Raw genomic sequence first — 18,343 nt, forward strand, 5'->3', positions numbered from 1 at the left:
GGAGCGGTGGGAGCGCGGAGGCTGCAGGCTAGGTCTGCGGGGGACCGCCACGGAGCTCGGCTCCGCGCTGTTGGGGGGTCGCGCGTCCGGGATGATCGTGTGCTTTCTCTCTCTCTTCCCCGGCCCGGTGGTAGCGAGGTGGGAGGAGAGGGAACTCCTAGCTGCCGCGGCGCGCGGGGCCGGGCCCCGGGCCGGCGGCTCAGCTCCGAGCGCTGCGGGTGTCAGCGCCCAAGTTTCTGCCTCCCCAGCGTTCCATCCGCCAGCTCGTCCGTCCACTGCGCGTTTCCCCCGGAAAACGAAATGCACGCGCAGCTCTCCGCACTCCACGGTGCTGCTTACCAGCAGTTATTAAATGCATCTATGCATTTTTCGGTGTGGAGGATCCGAGCTTCCTTTGTTTTTTTTTTTTTTTTTTTTTTAGTTCTTTGTCCCCGATCTCCTAGTATGTGCTTGAAAAGAGCTGGTGAAGAAAGTGAAAAACTATTCGTTTGAGGTTTTTCCTGTTCCCTTCCTGCTGAGTGGGCTTTCCTCTAACCCATTGTAGCCACTTTACAAAGAACAATTTAATCCTGCAACCAGAGAAGTGGGAAACACACACACACACACACACACACACACACAAACTTGTGAGTATATATGGAATGAATTTGTCTTGAAGAGAGTCACTGGAACTCCCAAGTCTTCAGGATCCCCTAGCCTTAAGAAATATTTCCTCTCTCTTCCTGAAATTTAGGCCTCTGCAGAGAGCCGGGAAATTGCCCATTGTCCGGCCAGCCACCCTCAACGCCTTGGGTTAATGCTCCTACTAGACTTACTTTCATTGAAAAGAAATGAGGACAACCATTTCCCATGAACTTACATGACATATTTTATTATGACATGAAAGGGATATTAGAAACAAGTTTCTTTCTGCGGCAAATATATTACCATTGGGATCTAACAGATTATGTCTGCACTATTTTGAAAGACTACTTGTAATTGTTATTGTATAACATTATCAGACCCTACAAGAGGAGTAACAACTAAGTGGGAGAAAACTGAAAGCCAGGCGTAAATTCATCTGAAGGGAGTTTTTATAACCTATTAGGTAAAATTCCTTTATTCACATTAAATATCTCTGCCTGGGGTTGGAAAGAGGAATGACAAAACAAAGAAAATCTCATCAAATTTAATTTGCTACTTGAGTTAACTTGATGATATGATGCAAATTGCTTCATACTAAAACCTCCTCAAGTGATACCCAGTATGACTTATTTCCCCAGATGCAAGTGTAACCCTTACTATGAAAGGTGGACCTTGGCTTTTGGTTTTGTTGTTGTTGTTGTTGTTTTGCTGGTCCTGGTGCTTGAACTCAAGAGCTTGTGTGCTGTCTGTGAGCTTTTTTGCTTTTATTCTGGCTTTTGTGTGGGTGTGGGTGAGTGCTTCATTGAAGATGAATCTCATGGACTTGGCTGGGCTGGCTTTGAACCTCAATCCTCAGATCTCAGCCTCCTGAGTAGCCATGATTACAGGTGTAAACCACCAGCACCCAGTTCTCATTTCTTCAACTCTAACCAGAAGCCATGATCTCATCTAGGCATTACAAACTTCATAATGTCTTCTTGAAGTTCTGGTCTCCTATGTTCTTCATCTTGAGGGATCTTGAAATAAAAAATAAAATTTTCCTTTTTTATGTTTAAATTCTTTTTTAATTAATTTACTTTATGATTATAAAGGTGATGTGCAGAGGGATTACAGTTACATAAGTCAGGGCCATTTCCTTTCATACAATGTCTTTTGTTCCCTCCTGTCGCTGCCCATGAGTTGTATAGTTCACTTTCATCAGTGTCCAGTGAGCTTCACTGCTGCACTTTTACATTTGAATACACCATACATAAAAGAAGACAAAATCATCAAAAAGTAAACATTTTTAAAATTTTCACTAAGTGCAGCGTTTTGGTCTAGGCCATTGATGGAGAAATACATGGACTCCCTCTCAACTCTCTTCTTCTTCCTCCTCATAACTTATTGGTGATGTTCTGTGGGGTGTTCTGTGAGAGGTATGGAAAGGCTTTGGTACTGTAATCTGATATTGGTGGTTCAGTAATAAGGTCTGTGACTCAGGCGTAAATGTAGTTAAAGGGTTGGACTAGGTCTGGAGTCGGACCCTTTAGAGGATATTTGTGTCTTTACAATAATAGTCTAATTCCTGTGTTTATCGAAACAGCAGCAACAACAAAACTCTGTCTTTAGGTGGAAGATGGTGGTTCATTCATTAGACAGGGCATCCCTATACTTTGGTGGCTTTGAATAAGTTTTCTTTGCTACCGGGGTCAGAGCACCCCCATTCTTATATTGCTTGACTTTCAGATACTGTCTGAACATGATATCATAAATCCCTCTCCAGCACTACAGCCCTTTACATGAAAATAGGTCATAGGGGCCTTAGATTTGCTTAGCAAGTGTTCTACCACTTGAGCCTTACCTCCAGGCCCTTTTTGCATTGGCTGTTTTCAAGGTATGCTTTATTCCTGGGTCTGCCTGGGCTGTGTTCCTCCTGCTTGTGCTTCCTGTGTCGCTGGTGACGACAGTGGCACCCAGCTGTTGTGTTTGCCCTATAGCTTTGATAATAGACATATATCAGTCATTGGTTGAGAAGGAATCTCACAGTTTCCTGGCTCTCATCTCCCAGCTAACTAGGATTACAGGCTCGAGCCCACACTTGGCTTCATTCTCACTCTCATTTTGTTCCAGTAGAACAAACTTTGCTTTTCAATCCTAGAAAACCTTCTCCCTCTCTTTTTCACTCCCTCTTACCTTCTCTCTCCTCTCTCGCTCTCACTCTTGTGCTGGTCCTGGGGCTTAAACTCAGCTGGATAATATCTCTGAGCCTCATTTGCTCAAGGCTAATGCTCTACTACTTCTGACAGGGCTTCACTTTCAGCATTTTGGGGAAAGTCTATTAGAGATAAAAGTCTCACCAACTTTTCTGCCCAGACTGGCTTTGAACTGCAATCTTCAGCTCTCAGCCTCCTGAGTAGCTAGGATTACGGGCATGAGCCACCAGCACCTGACTAAACCACTCTTTTCTAAGACTGGAAGCTAATAAGAAATCTGGAAGTTGTTATGTATTGTTTGTATTTTGGCAGTTTGGGGGTTTTGTTCTTGTTTTTATCCTTTTCTGTTTCCATAAGATCCAAAGTTTGATGATAATCAAATACAGTCCCTCTTGCCCTGTCAAATAACTGTGTTTTTGTGAGCCATTTATTACTGCTTCACCTAAGAGACTGGTCCCATTTTGTCCTTAAGATTAACTAGTTTGCTCCTTTTGCCAAAAAAGTATGACACCTCTTCTGCCAATTAGCCTTAGTCTTGAAGATTCAAGTGGGAGAATCTCTCATTTGTGGGGAAAGGGTACTGGTCAATTACCAACTCCCATTTAAAAGGATAGACAAAAGCTGAGCACCACCAGTGGCTCACACCTAAAATCCTAGCTACTTGGGAGGCTGAGATTTAAGGATGGAGGTTTGAGGCCAGCGTGGGCAGGAAAGTCCTTAAGACTCACTCATATTTCCATTATCTTCCCAAAAAAGGAGAAGTGGAGCTGTGGTTCAAGTGTTAAGTGTGCTAGCCTTCAGCATAAAAGCTCAGGGACAGTGCCCAGACCCTGAGTTTAAGCCTCAGGACCAGGGCAAAAATAAAAATAAAAGATGGACAAGAAAAGTTGGCTTGCTTTGACCAAATTATACCATAAATGGTTCCTTTTTTTCCATACTGAGGAATAGATGCCATAGTCTTGCTCATGTTAGGTAAGTGTTCTACCACTCAGCCACATTCTTAGCCCCATAGATGGGATTTTAAGAGGCAGTGAGCTTATGTAATTGAGTTTCTAGAGTTTCTTCATCCTGACCATCTGCCAGCTGATATTTTCTGAAAAATAACTTACCTACAATTAATCTTTCTATTTCCCAGAATAGTTGCCTTTCTTTTTCTCTCATGTACATGTGTATGTGAGAGATACATTTGACTCAAAATATTTCAGTATGAATAGGATCGAGATCATTTGTTTCATCTTGTATACTGGAAAGATTTTCTTGACTCTTAAATTTGCTATTTTCCCTAGTCACTTAGATGTAAGGGCAACTTGGTAAGCCTATCTAACAAGGCCACGGTGCTGGTTACCACCTTGTTTAGATAGCACTCCCATCTTGAACTGAGGTGAACTACATACTGGGAAGTTCCTGTGCTGTACAGTGGTTAGCAGGTAATTTTTACCTTGCAGTTTTCTTAGGAGAAATGAGATTTTTGAGTTTGATCAACAGAGTTTGCCAAAATTTAGTTCTACTTAAATAGGGTAAAAAAAAAGGCTTTTTGATTGTTAGCATGCTTATCTAATTCCCTTTTATTCGGAGGCAGGGTCCCATTGAGCCTTTTGCAAGCAGAGTGATTAGAAAGACTGAAGAGACTAAACTGCCAAGGGTTTCTTACCTCAGAATTTTAATATTCTCCACTTTCTCAACGCTTTGTTTTGTTACTACTTACGATTAGATCATGGTTTTTAAGAAAGTCGCCACTTTTTTTTGTCATATTAATGCTTTCATTTTTTTATATCTCAGAATGAGGTTCTTTCCTTCTTTTTCCTTGAAGAAAAGCTCTCCTAAGTGTTGGTATGAGTTACTTTCACATACAAGCTTTAATTCTCCAACCAGAATGACAGACTTTCTAATATAACTAGATTTAGACTGTCATTTTCTTCTTTTGTTTCTTGTTTTACCTATTAGAAAAAAAAGGGATATTTCCTCCATCATTTGGCCTTACCTTAGTCTTTTCTTTTTGTTCTGTTCTATGTATTTACTGCTTTGCAGGAGATTGAACCCAGGACTTGATGCATGATAGGCATTTGACCACTGAGCTCTACCCTCAAGCCCAGTCTTTTCTGTCTTGTTCCCAGCAGATAGGTTACAATGAATACATTTTTTTTCTTTACTCTGCCACCATTATGTTGAGCGAAAAGGTGCGGAGAATTCTCTCTCCCTTACCTCTCCTAGCATTTACATGCTGCCCAATCACCAATGTTGATTTCTTGCTTAGAAGCGTAGATGTTCCTGCTAGCTGGGAGTTTGCTTTCTGGTTCTCATGGGCACTTTTCTGGCTCTTTTGCAGTATAGCCTAAGTCAACCTGCGAAGGGCACCCCTCAAGGATCCAGACGCACTCCTGGGCATGTGGCAGCACTGAGCCAAGCGGAAGGCGGCCACGCTAGGAAAAAGGCCAGTGATAGAGTTTTCTTTTTACTTTCAGCCGTGGTTTTGTGGTTCTTAGCAACCCATATGAGAAATAGGAGGCTTGAAAACTGTCCTCCAGGCTTTGTTCGCTGTTCTTCCCAAAGTTGAAAAGCACTACCTTGTCTCATGTCTCTCTAATAGACCCTTAAGACCAGCAACATGTATTCCTTTCTTTCCAAGAATTTTATTAGCATATATTAGTGTAAAATGGGGGGATTTCATTGTGATATTCCCACACATAGATACAATGTATCTCAATCATACACACTCTCCACTTCTTGAAACACTTTCACTAGGTTTCATTGTTCTATTTTCACACATACAATTGAAATACTTCAGCATATTCACCCTCCTTTCACTGCCCCCCCAACATAGGTTGTTTTACCTTCCTGTCATTCTTCCTTTTTTTCATTCATTTCTTAGTGTATATATTAATTGTGCAAAGGAGTTTTACCATGGTAATTCACATATGCATATATAATTCAGCCAGATGAACCTCATCTGTTGCTTTCTCTTCCTCCTTACTCCTCATTGTTTAGTAGCTTTCAGTGAATTTCCTTATAGTGGTATATATTTCTTTTTTTTTTTTTTTTTTGTCGGTTGTGGGGCTTGAACTCTGGGCCTGGGCGCTGTCCTTCAGCTCAAGGCGAGCGCTCTACCACTTGAGCTACAGCGCCACTTCCGGTTTTCTGGTGGTTTATTGGAGATAGGAGTCTCACGGTCTCTCCTGCCCGGGCTGGCTTTGAACCTCGATCCTCAGATCTCAGCCTCCTGAGTAGCTAGGATTACAGGCGTGAGCCACCAGCACCTGGCTTGGTATATATTTCTTATACTTTGTCTTCCATGATCCTTGAATTTTTCTTTATGTCAAGTTATAATAGATATTTTTTACCAAGTGTTCTGAAAGGAGAGAAAGGGGAACACGGATAATAAGGGGAGCAAAAGACTAAAAACTGAAAATGAGTCTGGTGCAGAGAATGAGACTAGAAAATGAAAGTCAAAAGATTTCTTAGAGGGCTGGGAAGGTGGCTCAGTGGTAGAGCGCTTGCCTTGCATGCATGAGGCCCTGGGTTCGATTCCTCAGCACCACATAAGAAGAAAAAAGCCCGAAGTGGCGCTGTGGCTCAAGCGGTAGAGCACTAGCCTTGAGCTGAAGAGCTGAGGGACAGCGTCCAGGCCCAGAGTTCAGGCCCCATGACCGGACCCAAAAAAAAAAAAAAAAGATTTCTTAGAAAGGAAGTCAGAGGGAGTAACCACTGCCTAGCTCCAGTGAAAGAAGGCCTGCCGAACAAGCACAAAGCCCTGAGTTCAAAACCCTAGAAAAGGAAGTCAGAGGATTCCATTCCCAATTGGAGTGGAGGTATAATCAAGAATGTAGTTTCAATCTCCAGCAGCACAAAAGAAAAAAACCTACTAGAGTCAGGGTGAGAAATTAGATTAATCTAGATTAACTTTAGATTAATCTAGATTAACCTTGGAAAAAGAAACAGAGAAATTAAATTTCCTAACAGAAGTGACTTAGAAAGCTAGCTTCTTGATGACCTTCTTGGGAGTGTTCCCCTTTGGTTTAGCTTAATTGATTAAATTTTACCTTTATCTTAATTGATCCTTTACTAGCAAAACAAAACAGCTCAGTGTGTCTGTATTTCTTGTGTTTTCCTTGTCTTAATCATTCTGCAGAAAGTTATTCAGCTGTTCTTTCTTATGCTTTCTAAAGAAAGGCATTAATGACTCATACCTATAATCCTACTTTCTCTGGAGACTGAGTCTGAGGACTGAGGTTCTACGCTATACCAGATATCTAAATCTGATAAAGTTTTATGGCCAGTTAACCAGCCAAAAAGTAGGAAGAGAAGGCATAACACCAACTGTGAGCAAAAAACTGAAGAGCACAAGACCTTGGGTTCAAATCCTAGTACCAGCACACACACAAAAGACCAAGTTATATTAAGAGTACTAATCAAGCCAGGCGCTGGTGGCTCTTACCTGTAATCCTAACTACTCAGGAAGCTGAGATCTGAGGATCCTGGTTCAAAACCAGCCGGGCACAAAAGTCCATGAGACTTTTATCTCCAATAAACCACTCAGAAAACTGGAAGTGTCTCTGTGACTCGAGTGGTAGAGTACTAGCCTTAGCTGAAGAGCTGAGGGACAGTGCCCGCCCCAGAGTTCCAGCCCCACGACTGGCCCAAAAAACACTAATCAGTAAAACTGAAAATCTCTCAAACCCCTCCCCCCCACACACAGGTTTTTTTTGTTTGTTTTACAGATCCACTTAAAACAGCACTTCAGAAAAGTTTGCATAGTGCTGAAGTGCAGCTTAGTGGTATAACACAAGCCTAGCGAAGTGTGAGGCCTTGAGTTCAAACCTCCAGTACAGCTTTAAAACAAAAAAAGAATGTATAGTCTCTGTGAAGTAAAAAAATTTAAATATGGGTTTTACTATGCATAAATGAGCATTGTCCAGAAATAACTTGACTAAAACATGCCCCTCAGTGGTGACTAGATACCTGTGTTTCTAATGCATACGTTGTCTAGGCAGAATAAACTGAGTTACATGTGATGATAATTTATATTTCCCCTAATGTCCACTCTAGCCTAATGCAAATTAAATCTTTGAATTTGGGGGATTGTCAGATTTGAAACTTTGGGAAACTGTTGATATATTCTGTTCATTCTATTTTAAAATTTGTCTTAATTAACAGTAATGATGTTCGTCAGCAATTTTCTTTCTGATAAGCTCTTGAGTGGGCATTCATGGTGTGATGAGGCTTTCAGGTTTTTTGTTTGTTTGTTTGTTTTTGCTAGTTCTGGAGCTTGAACTCGGGCCTGGACACTGTCCCTGAGCTTATTTGGGCCAGTGCCCCACTGCTTTGAGCCACAGCACCACTCCTGGCTTTTTCTGAGTAGTTTATTGGAGATAGTCTCACAGACTTTTCTGCCTGGGCTGGCTTGGAACTGTGATCCTCAGATCTCAGCCTCCTGAGTAGCTAGGATTATAGGTGTGAACCACCAGTGCCTGGCTTTCAGGCTTCTTTTTTTTTTTTTTTTTGCTGGTCATGGGACCTGAACTCTGGGTCTGGGAGCTGTCCCTCAGCTCTTCAGCTCAAGGCTAGCGCTCTACCACTAGAGCCACAGCACCACTTCCGGCTTTTTCTGTTTATATGGTGCTGAGGAATAGAACACAGGGCCTCATGCTTGCAAGGCAAGCACTCTACCGCTGAGCTACCTTCCCAGCCCTCAGGCTTCTTCTTATGAAAGGTTCTAAACTTTTAGAGAAAATCCTTTGCCTGGCCTAGAACTCTGACTTATCAGAAATTTTATTATTATTAGTTGGTTATGCAAAGAAACTACAATTTTATATATCAGATTATGAGTACAGTGTATCTTCTTAAAATATAATATTCTTGTTATTAAGGTATTATACGGAGGAGTTACTGTTTCCTAAGTCAAGTAATAAGTACATTTCTCTTTGGACAGAATACAGTGCATCTTGATCAATGCTATCCCTTCTAGTGTTCTCCTCCATTTTCACTACCCTCAAGTTGTGTAGGGCTGTTTTCATAAATGTGCAATGAATTTATAATGACTGCATTTGCTCACTTTTCCTCTCTTCTTTCCATTAGAAGTTTTAATATTCTGATGGTCTCTTATACTTGCCATCCCTTACAGTCTAGATGGTTTGTGGAATTCGGGGCTGGGGGTTATTTTGGAGAGAAGAGAGCCCCATTCTTGTGATCGTCACCAGAGTCCAGTGTTCTGACATAGATGTGGAGACAATAAATCCAAGGCATGCTTATCTCTGAAAGGTAGACTTGACAAAGGACCACCAAAGTGTAAAGTTTGCCTGCTCTCTGTGCTCTCATGATCCTCTGATGGTGCTGTGTGGACTGATGAGAAGTACATGGCTGCTTTCCCCTTAGAATGACCTTAGAATGATGAGTGTCCGCACTTTCATAGGAAAGACAGTGGTTCAAATTTATTTAAACTGTATAGTCTCAATTCCTTTCAACCCCTTCACAAAAGTCTTATTTTATTTCACAGTATCTTTATTGTTCTTGTTGTTGTTGTTGGACGTGGGGCTTGAATTCAGGCCTGGGTGCTGTCTCTTGAGCTCTTTTGCTCGAGGCAAGTGCTCTACCACTTTGAGCCACAGCTCCACTTCCAGTTTTTGAGTGGTTAATTGGAGATAAGAGTCTCACGGGGACTTTTCTCTCTGGGCTGGCTTCAAAGTACATCTTCAGATCTCAGCCTCCTAAGCTGCTAGGATTACAGGCATAAGACACTGGTGCCCAGCTCTCAGTATCTCTTTTAACTGTCTGATTGAAAATCTATTTTGAATTTTTAATATTAACTTACAATAACAATCTAAAAATTATGCTTTTACCATATTATTGGAAACTCAGACTGCTAGGTGCTGATAGCTCATGCCTCTAATACTGGCTACTAAGAGGGCCAAGATCGGAGGCTAAGATTTGCCTAGGCAGACAAATTGAAAATCCCTTGATCCTCACAGTTCAGCCTCCTGAGTAGCTAGGATTACAGGAGAGCCACTGGTATCTGGCTAGAATATATAGTTTTTGACTGTGGCACAGCCTTGGTATAGTTTTGACTATGAGAATCATAGTAGTGGTTCACATGTACCCAAACATTAATGATGAAGTCAAACTGTAAGGTTGAACACAAAATGGGACACAAAGATTAACAAATGAGCCTGTGTTACAAATTAATAATATAAACATTTTGTTGGTCTTGGGGCTTAAACCCTAGGCTTGGGCACTGTCTCTGAGCTCTTTAGCTCAAAGCTATCGCTCTACCACGTGAGCCACAGTGCCACTTCCCATTTTATGGTGGTTTATTGGAGATAAGAGTCTCAGGGACTTTCTTGCCTGGGCTGGCTTTGGACTATGATCTTCAGATCTCAGCCTCCTTAGTAGCTAGGATTATAGGCGTGAGACACTGGCACCCCGCTAGTTTAAGTAACTATGGAGAATTGTATTTGATTATTTTCTAGCTAAAATCAAAAAGAACTGTACACAGAAATTATACTTTAGTTAATAGATCCTTTATTTCTGTAATTTATATTCTAAAATTGGACAGATAAATATATTACAGATAATGTGAAGCAAGTTGTAATGGATGAACCTGCAAGTGTTCTGATTTAGAAGCTCTGTTCTCTAGAAAGGCCTAAGAATAGCGCCACTGTGCATACCCAGTGTCTATATCTTGGTTTCTGAATTCCATTCTCCTCAGAAGAGCACACTGGCTTCTTGGAGAACTTGATCCCATGGAGAACTTGATCCCAGGGTTTGGGCAGAGAAAATAGAAGATGAGCCTAGATCATCTGATCATTTCAGGAAGTGCTAAAGGATGGGGGTCTGTGGAACACTCAGGTGCCAACTGAGAAGAGTTCCAATGACCTAGCTAGAACAATTGAGCCATAAATAAACAGTAATAGTATTGGGTTAAAACCTATAAAACAACATGACTCTATACTGATGAAAATGAATAATTGAATAAAGACGGGATAGTTCTTCCTTATAGGAGAATTCTAGCAAGTAAGTGAAGTGAATAAAGGAAATGCAGAGTCAGCATTAGGCAGGCAGCCACATGATGATTGTTGCAGGCAGCATTCACAGATGGAGGCTAAAATCAGTGAGTGAGAATTTGGTTGATTACAAAGGGAAAAGCAGACAAATATGTATGGCAGACAAACAGCAGACCAGATCTTGCAGAGTAATGAAGGTTGATAGCTCCAGTAATACAATGTATCAACCCTGGGTGCTTGCAGGACTGGCTGTCACTTTTAATATTCTTGTTCAAACTGTAAAACCTCTGCATAAATTTAAGTCAAAATAACAAGTTACATAGGTAGGAAAGCTGAACAATGTACTCTGGGTGAGCAGTAAAAATAATAACAGCAAAGGTAATTGTTTTTCCTTCGGGTTGTTACTCTGGCAGGTACTGTGCTAAGCACTGGGTGAGTCATTGCAGCCTCACAGCACTGTGTGATATATTGACACCATTCTTACTTTGTGCATGAGGAGATTGAGATTTAAGAGGATAAGTCAGCCTACATATAAACAAACATGGTAACTCAGGATTTGAACCGAAAATTGCCCAAGTCTTGAGCCTGTACTTTTTTGTTTTCTGTTCCAGGCCCAGAGCCTGGGAACTGCCCTTGAGCTTTTTTTGCTTTTGTTTTTGTTTTTTGCTAAAGGCTAGTTCTCTACCATTAGAGATAAAAATCTCAGGGACCCTCCTGCCCAGGCTGGCTTTAAACCTGCATACTCAGATCTTAGTCCCCTGAGTCACTAGGATTACTGATGTGAGTTACCAGTGCCTGCTTTGAGCCTGTATGTTTTATAGTTGTTTTGTTTTGTTTTAAGGCACATATAAACCAGGCTAACCTCAAACTCTGTCTTACTGTCTCTGCTTCCAAGTGCTAGGATTACAGGAGTTTGCCATCATGCCCACCTGATGTATGCAAAGTATTATTTCAACATATAAACAGTGCAAAAATTATGAAGATATTTTGCTTTTGTTTTCCTAAGTGTGAAACCTGAGGTGTGTTTTTACATTTACAGCCATCTCAGTTCTCATTGACCATATTTCACACACAGCCCATGTCCTGATGGCTGCCGTATTAGACAATATTGTATCTAGTTTAGGAGATAGGTGAAAATTGTGAGGCACCCTGGTTCTTCATTCTTCTTCTTCCTTTCATGAATAAGAGTTTAAAAAAATAGCTGATTCATTTGGAATTAGATCCGTATTTCAAGTTTATGCTGCTCAGGATTACTGTTGTTAGGTATGGTGGTGCTCTTCTGTAATCCCAGCACTTAGGAGGCAGAGGCAGGAGGATTGTGAGTTCTGGACCAGCTTGGGCTACATAGTGTGACCCTATCAGCAAAATGCCCCCAACAGAGTACTCTTTGCAGTACTTGTATTTTTAGGATATTCATTGAAGCCAGGTTGTCTCAGACCTAGTCATTTCATATCTGATTACTATATATCTAGGAAACCCCTGAAATCACAGTCTTTCAAGTTCTCCTTGGAGTTAGAGTCCCAGTTTCCTTTCATTTGCTACATTCATTGGTCTGAGAGGAGAGGGTTACCATCTTGGATGGAAGCTAGCAGGAAGGTGCCATGCAACAACTGGAGAAAATGAGAGGGTGCTGGGACTATTCATGGCAAGAAATCAGGCTCTGCATGGCCATTTGTTTCTCTATTGAAGGGAATCAACCTTAGCAGTTACCAGCACTTTTAGAAGCAATCGTTGAAGTTGGTTGTTGGCATCACAGTTAGAGCTCAGTAAATTGCTATGGCTTTTCTAAATGCTCTTAGACTCACAGTACAATTTTCTCTTTTCAGAATTTGGAGTTCACTTGGCAGAGCTGACCGTAGATCCCCAGGGGGCACTGGCAATTCGTCAGGTAAGTCCAGACGGACCCAGCTTCTAACTGATTTCCCTTTGCTTGATAATGAAACTTTTCTTATGGGAAGGAAAAAAATAAGGCCATTTTATAAATAGCCCATGATTTTTATACCAGATTTAGATATGATTCAAATGTATCAAGCAATGTATGTGTTTTTTATGTGTGAAAAAAAAGTAAGCCTGTTTCTTGCTGCACTTCTTGGCTTATTCTCTTCACAGCTGGCATCAGTCATCTTGAAGCAGTATGTGGAGACTCACTGGTGTGCCCAATCAGAGAAATTTAGGCCTCCTGAAACTACAGAAAGGGTAAAGACAGTTTCTTTATTAGTCTATCTACATGAGGACTGACATAGATTAAGCTATCAAATTTCTTTGATCACATGGAGCAAAAAGGACAAGGCAGAAAAGGAGATTGATGGCTGGCATTATGGGTTCTATGCTGTAGGTAAGAGAGTTTGAGTATCAACCTGTATTCCATTTCTGCCCTTTACAGGCTGTGAAGTATTTGGGAACATATTTAGCTTCCGAGCCTCTAAATTTCTAAAGTTAGAATTAAAATATCAACTTTACTAGAGTCTTTTGAGAATTAAGTGAAACAGTGTTTTTATTTACTGCTGTACTATACAACTGTCTTGGTTCCCCAAGAAATATGGAGATACAAGATTAGAACAAGACTTTGGAATTGGAATCTTTGCATCTGTGATGTCCAGTATGAGAGCTACTACAGCTCTTGAGTACTTACAATGTGGCCACTGCAGCTAAGGAACTGAATTTTCTTTTTTAATTGAGATGGCCACCTGTCGCCACAGATGCTTTAATAAACAGCATGTTCAGAGGTTACAGATGAACCCTGAATGGATTATTTGTATGTGGCTTTCCTATTGGTGTTCTGTTTCTTGTGCATAGTTTCTCTAATATAGTTCCAAACTGGACTGGGCTCTGCCCATTACTTAAAATGTGATCTAATGGTCAGTGACTTTCCTTCTCTACAGGCAAAAATTGTTATCCGGGAGCTCTTGCCCAATGGGTTGAGAGAATCAATAAGCAAAGTGCGCTCCAGTGTGGCCTATGCAGTGTCAGCCATTGCCCACTGGGACTGGCCTGAAGCCTGGCCCCAGCTCTTCAACCTGCTCATGGAGATGTTGGTGAGCGGAGACTTAAATGCTGTCCATGGAGCCATGCGAGTGCTGACAGGTACCAGAAGCCTCTTCCCTGGTGTTGGTACTTGGGTCCTAGTGGCAAGGACACTAATAGACTAGGACAGTGTGGCCCAGATCAGCAAGATTAATTATGGAGGCTGTTCTTTCCTTGGTTTTCTGAAAGTCTGACTCCATCTCTATCCTCCAGCTCCCTTGTCTGGGAACTGTCTCACAGTACTCCTTCTACATTCAAACCTCACACTTGCAGATACCAGACCAGGAGCATAGTCCAGTGGTAGAATGTTTACCTAGCAGGCACAAAGGTGCTGAGTATAAGGCCCAGCACCAAAAGAAAAATGCAGGGGCTGAGAAGTTGGCTCAGTGGTAGAAGGCTTGCCTCACATTCATGAGGCACTAGGTTTGATTCCTCAATACCACATAAGCAGAAAAAAAACGGAAGTGGCACTGTGGCTCAAGTTGGTAGGGTGCTAGCCTTGAGCTGAAGAGCTGAGGGACAGACCCAGAGTTCAGCCCCCATAACTGACAAAAAGAAAAAAATACAAGAAAAGCATAGTTATTTAGTTCAGGTTCATATTCTGGCTTTACTCTGACCTTCATCTACTCTGCTTTCTAAGATGCTAAAATTGTCTACTTCAAAAGATTGTTTTGGTAATTTAAATTTTAAAATGACATTATTTCTAATAAGCCAAGGTAAAATTAAGAACAGTCAAATAATAAACCAGCCACACAGGTGGAAGAAGTAAGGGGATCACAGCATATAGGACTGAGGGATACTTCGAGTAAAACACTTGTCCCTCACAAGACAATATGTTGGATATTATCTGTACAACTTGGGGGAGAGTGGAGGAAGGGGAAATGGAAAAAAATGAGGGAGGGGGTAACAAGTTCTACAGGAAATATACTCAGTACCTTACTTATATTAACTATAACCCCCAGGTACATCACCTTGACAATAAAATTTAAATTAAACACTTGTCTAGGAGCTGGGAATGTAGCTTAGTGATAGAGTGCTTGCCTTGCATGCATGAGGCCCTGGGTTCAAAACCTCAGTACCTCATAAGCAGAGAAGGCCAGAAGTAGCACTGTGGCTCAAATGGTAAAGTGCTTGCCTTGAGCTGAAGAGCTGAGGGACAGGGCCCAGGTCCAGAGTTCAAGCCCCATAACTGACAAAACAAAAAAAAACTTGACAAAGTCTTCACTATAGTGTTGGACTTTTATGATTATTTACCTCCTGGTGCCAGAGTATCTATTAAAAGATATATTTTCTACCCAACAAAAGGAAGCTAGTTCATGATCTTCCACAAAGTTCAGCTTCATTTTGACAGACCTGGAGAAGAAAAATCTACATTTGTCCTGATAAGGACAGAGCCCTCATTGTGCTTGACTAAGGAAATTACTGTTCAGTGAGAGCACTTTGCTGTCAGCCAAGGGAAGGAACTGGTAGGGAATTATCGTTTTGCAATTGAGTCATCAGAAACAATGTGGAAAGTCACCAACCTTCATCCCAAATATTTTCCAAGGAGGCAGACTACCCACCCACAACCACAGAAGCAAAGGCAGCATGAAGGAAGATACCAGAACACCAGTGTGTGGTCATGAGCCCCTGAAGAGGATAGGACTCGTTCTCCTCAGGGCTCTCTTGGTTTGTTCTGTTTTTTTGAGATATTTTACTTAGCTGGCCGCTTAACTCCTGGCTCAAGTGATCCTTCCACCTCAGCTTCTCAAGTAGCTGGGGCTACAGAAACATGCCAGTATCTTTAGAGTGACTCCCCCTAATGAAGCTTCCCAATTATTTGTCTACTTATAAAAGTGAATTAACTTAGTCTTATGGTATGAAGAAAATTCAGACATAGCAGCTAAGAATAGAAATATTTGATCCACAAGATCAAATTTTTGTTTGGTTTTGCTGGTCTTGGGGCTTGAACTCTGGGCTTGGGCGCTGTCCCTGAACTTCCTTTGCTCAAGGCTAGCACTCTACCACTTGAATCACAGCCCCACTTCTGGCTTTTTCTGAGTAGTTTATTGGAGCTAAAGAGTCTCACACATTTTCGTGCTCAGGCTGGCTTTGAACCATGATCCTCAGATCTCAACCTCCTAAGTAGCTAGGATTGCAGGCGTGAACCACCAGCACCCAGCTAAGCTTGTTCTTTAATCTCAAAAAAACTTTGGAGATTTGAGGTGTTATTGGTGTCTCAAACTTTTTCTGGCTTTCCGAATGACTTCAGAAAACCTTATTTTGAGCATAAACCTGTAAAGTATGAATAAATTGATACAACTGGGAATGGTTAGTCACTTTACTTAGTAAAAGTGAATTATTACTCTTTTATTAGTAATAGTTCTTTTTCTAAGCATAGGGAAAGGTGATGCATATTTCCCTCACCTTCAAGTATCACTACACATGGGTTACTGTATTCTACTTTCATGTGGGATTCCCTTTCTTTTCCAGTGAGCAGAGGCCCCAGACTTCTAAGTTAATAATTGTCCTGCACTTGTACACGTTAAGCAAGCTTTCTGCAACTGAACTATATTCCAGTCCTATAGTATATTCTTCATTAAACTTGTTACCCTGGTTATGCTAGCTTACATACTTGATCCCCTTAGATATCCAAATATTTCAAATCAAAATTTATTCTTTAAGAAGAAATCACAGCTTGTAAATAAAACTCAGCCTTGAGTATTTGATCTTCATTTGATATGTAGGGATTAATAGTGCCCAAAATTGTAGGGTATATTAACCTTGAGAAAACCAATTGCACTTTTAGCTATTATGCTTCTGAAAAATGTCCCAGTTAACTGGGAGCTGCTGGCTCATGCCTGGGGAGCTGCTGGCTATTCAGGAGGCTGAACAGCTCTAGTTTGCTTAAACCCATGTACTTTATGCTGACTGGAAATTACCACTGAGAAATAGTTTGAGAGATTTCATACTTAATGTCTTTACGAAACAGTAGTTTTTATGCTTTTGTCTTTATAGAGTTCACCCGAGAAGTAACAGACACACAGATGCCACTTGTTGCTCCTGTCATTCTTCCAGAGATGTATAAGATCTTCACTATGGCTGAGGTATGAAATCTCAGCCCTGTGATTTCAACCAAAAGAACTGTTCAACCTCTAGTCTGCCTCTACCTCTAAGGTGGAAGGAAGATGATGGTGTTCCCCACTGTGCCCCATATTTGAGGATTGGAACTGACAAAGATCTGGATCAGATTTGGGATTAACCATAGAGTTCACTCTTGACTATAGGGACAAGCCTGTGATAAAAGAGTAAAATAGATGAAGAGTGTCTTCATACCTCATACCTCCTATAAACCCTAAATACCTAGTGCCTCCATGGCTACTTCTAGCCTCCACTGAGGTATTCTGTCTAGTCTTGCCTGCTTCAGCTACCTCACCTCACTGCACGACTAGATCTTCAGTATATTGTATATATAATTAATGTGCATGTGAATAATAAAATCATCCAGAGTAAGATAAGAATTCCTGATAGGTAATGTTTATGTATTTCCCTGCTTCTAACATTTTTTTTTCTTTTGCCTACTAGTGATGTAGTCTTGTGGATTTTTCTTCCCAGACTGGCTATGAACTATGATCTTCACGTCTTAGCCTCTTGAGTAGCTAGGAAGAAAGCTAGTCACCAGTATCTAGCATATACCCCCAGCCACTGTAAAAAAAAAAACTTACTGAGAATGGGGGTGTAAGATACTTAATCAGTTCAAAGCCCTGGTTTTGTTTCCCAGCACCACCAAGAAAAAAAAAAATAGAAGAGGAGGTGTACCAGTACATAACAATAATCCCAGTACCCAGGAGGCTGAGGTTGCAGGGTCACTTCAGTCCAAGAATTGGAGACCAGTCCAGAGAACACAGTGAGACCTTACTTTAGAAAGATGAAAAGGGGGAAGACAGGAGGAGGATAAAAGACAAAAAGGAAAGGAAAAAAGAAAAAGAAATAAATTAGCCATGTTAGGCTTGCCTCAAGCATTAAGATCAACACAAGGCCTATATATAAAGCTAAATCCAGTAGGTTCTCACATGGTTCTGTTGTCTTGTGTTCTCAGGGAAATACTGCCATGTAAGGATTGATTAGGTGTAGTTTACTTCTAATCACAGATACACACGTATGTACATGCTCCAATCTCATGACTGTGCCGTAACCTTTTTACCAGGTGTATGGTATTCGAACTCGTTCTCGAGCTGTGGAGATTTTTACCACTTGTGCCCATATGATCTGTAACATGGAGGAGCTGGAAAAGGTGAGTGAGCCTTCCAGTGAAAATCAAACTGCATGCTTACATCTTCGTTAGTGCTTGGCAGATAAAGTATAGAAAGCAGCCTGGGGGCTGGGAAGGTGGCTCAGTGGTAGAGCGCTTGCGTTGCATGCCAGAGGCCCTGGGTTAGATTCCTCAGCACCACATAAGCAAAAAGAAAAAAGCCAGAAGTGGCGCTGTGGCTCAAGTGGTAGAGCGCTAGCCTTGAGCTGAAGAGCTGA

At 41.4% G+C, this 18,343-nt stretch overlaps 1 protein-coding gene across 1 annotated transcript in view; it reads left to right on the plus strand.

Moving 5' to 3' along the window:
* The window catches only part of Ipo9 (importin 9), a 40,303-nt gene that overhangs the window by 387 nt on the left and 21,573 nt on the right, over positions 1-18,343 (plus strand). The window contains 5 exon segments of the mRNA XM_013017493.1: positions 12,637-12,698; positions 12,920-13,006; positions 13,693-13,894; positions 16,832-16,920; positions 18,021-18,153. Of these exon segments, the coding sequence (XP_012872947.1) occupies positions 12,637-12,698; positions 12,920-13,006; positions 13,693-13,894; positions 16,832-16,920; positions 18,021-18,153 (573 nt within the window).

The sequence above is a fragment of the Dipodomys ordii genome, unplaced genomic scaffold (assembly GCF_000151885.1).
Source record: "Dipodomys ordii isolate 6190 unplaced genomic scaffold, Dord_2.0 Scaffold35, whole genome shotgun sequence".
Taxonomy (NCBI): domain Eukaryota; kingdom Metazoa; phylum Chordata; class Mammalia; order Rodentia; family Heteromyidae; genus Dipodomys; species Dipodomys ordii.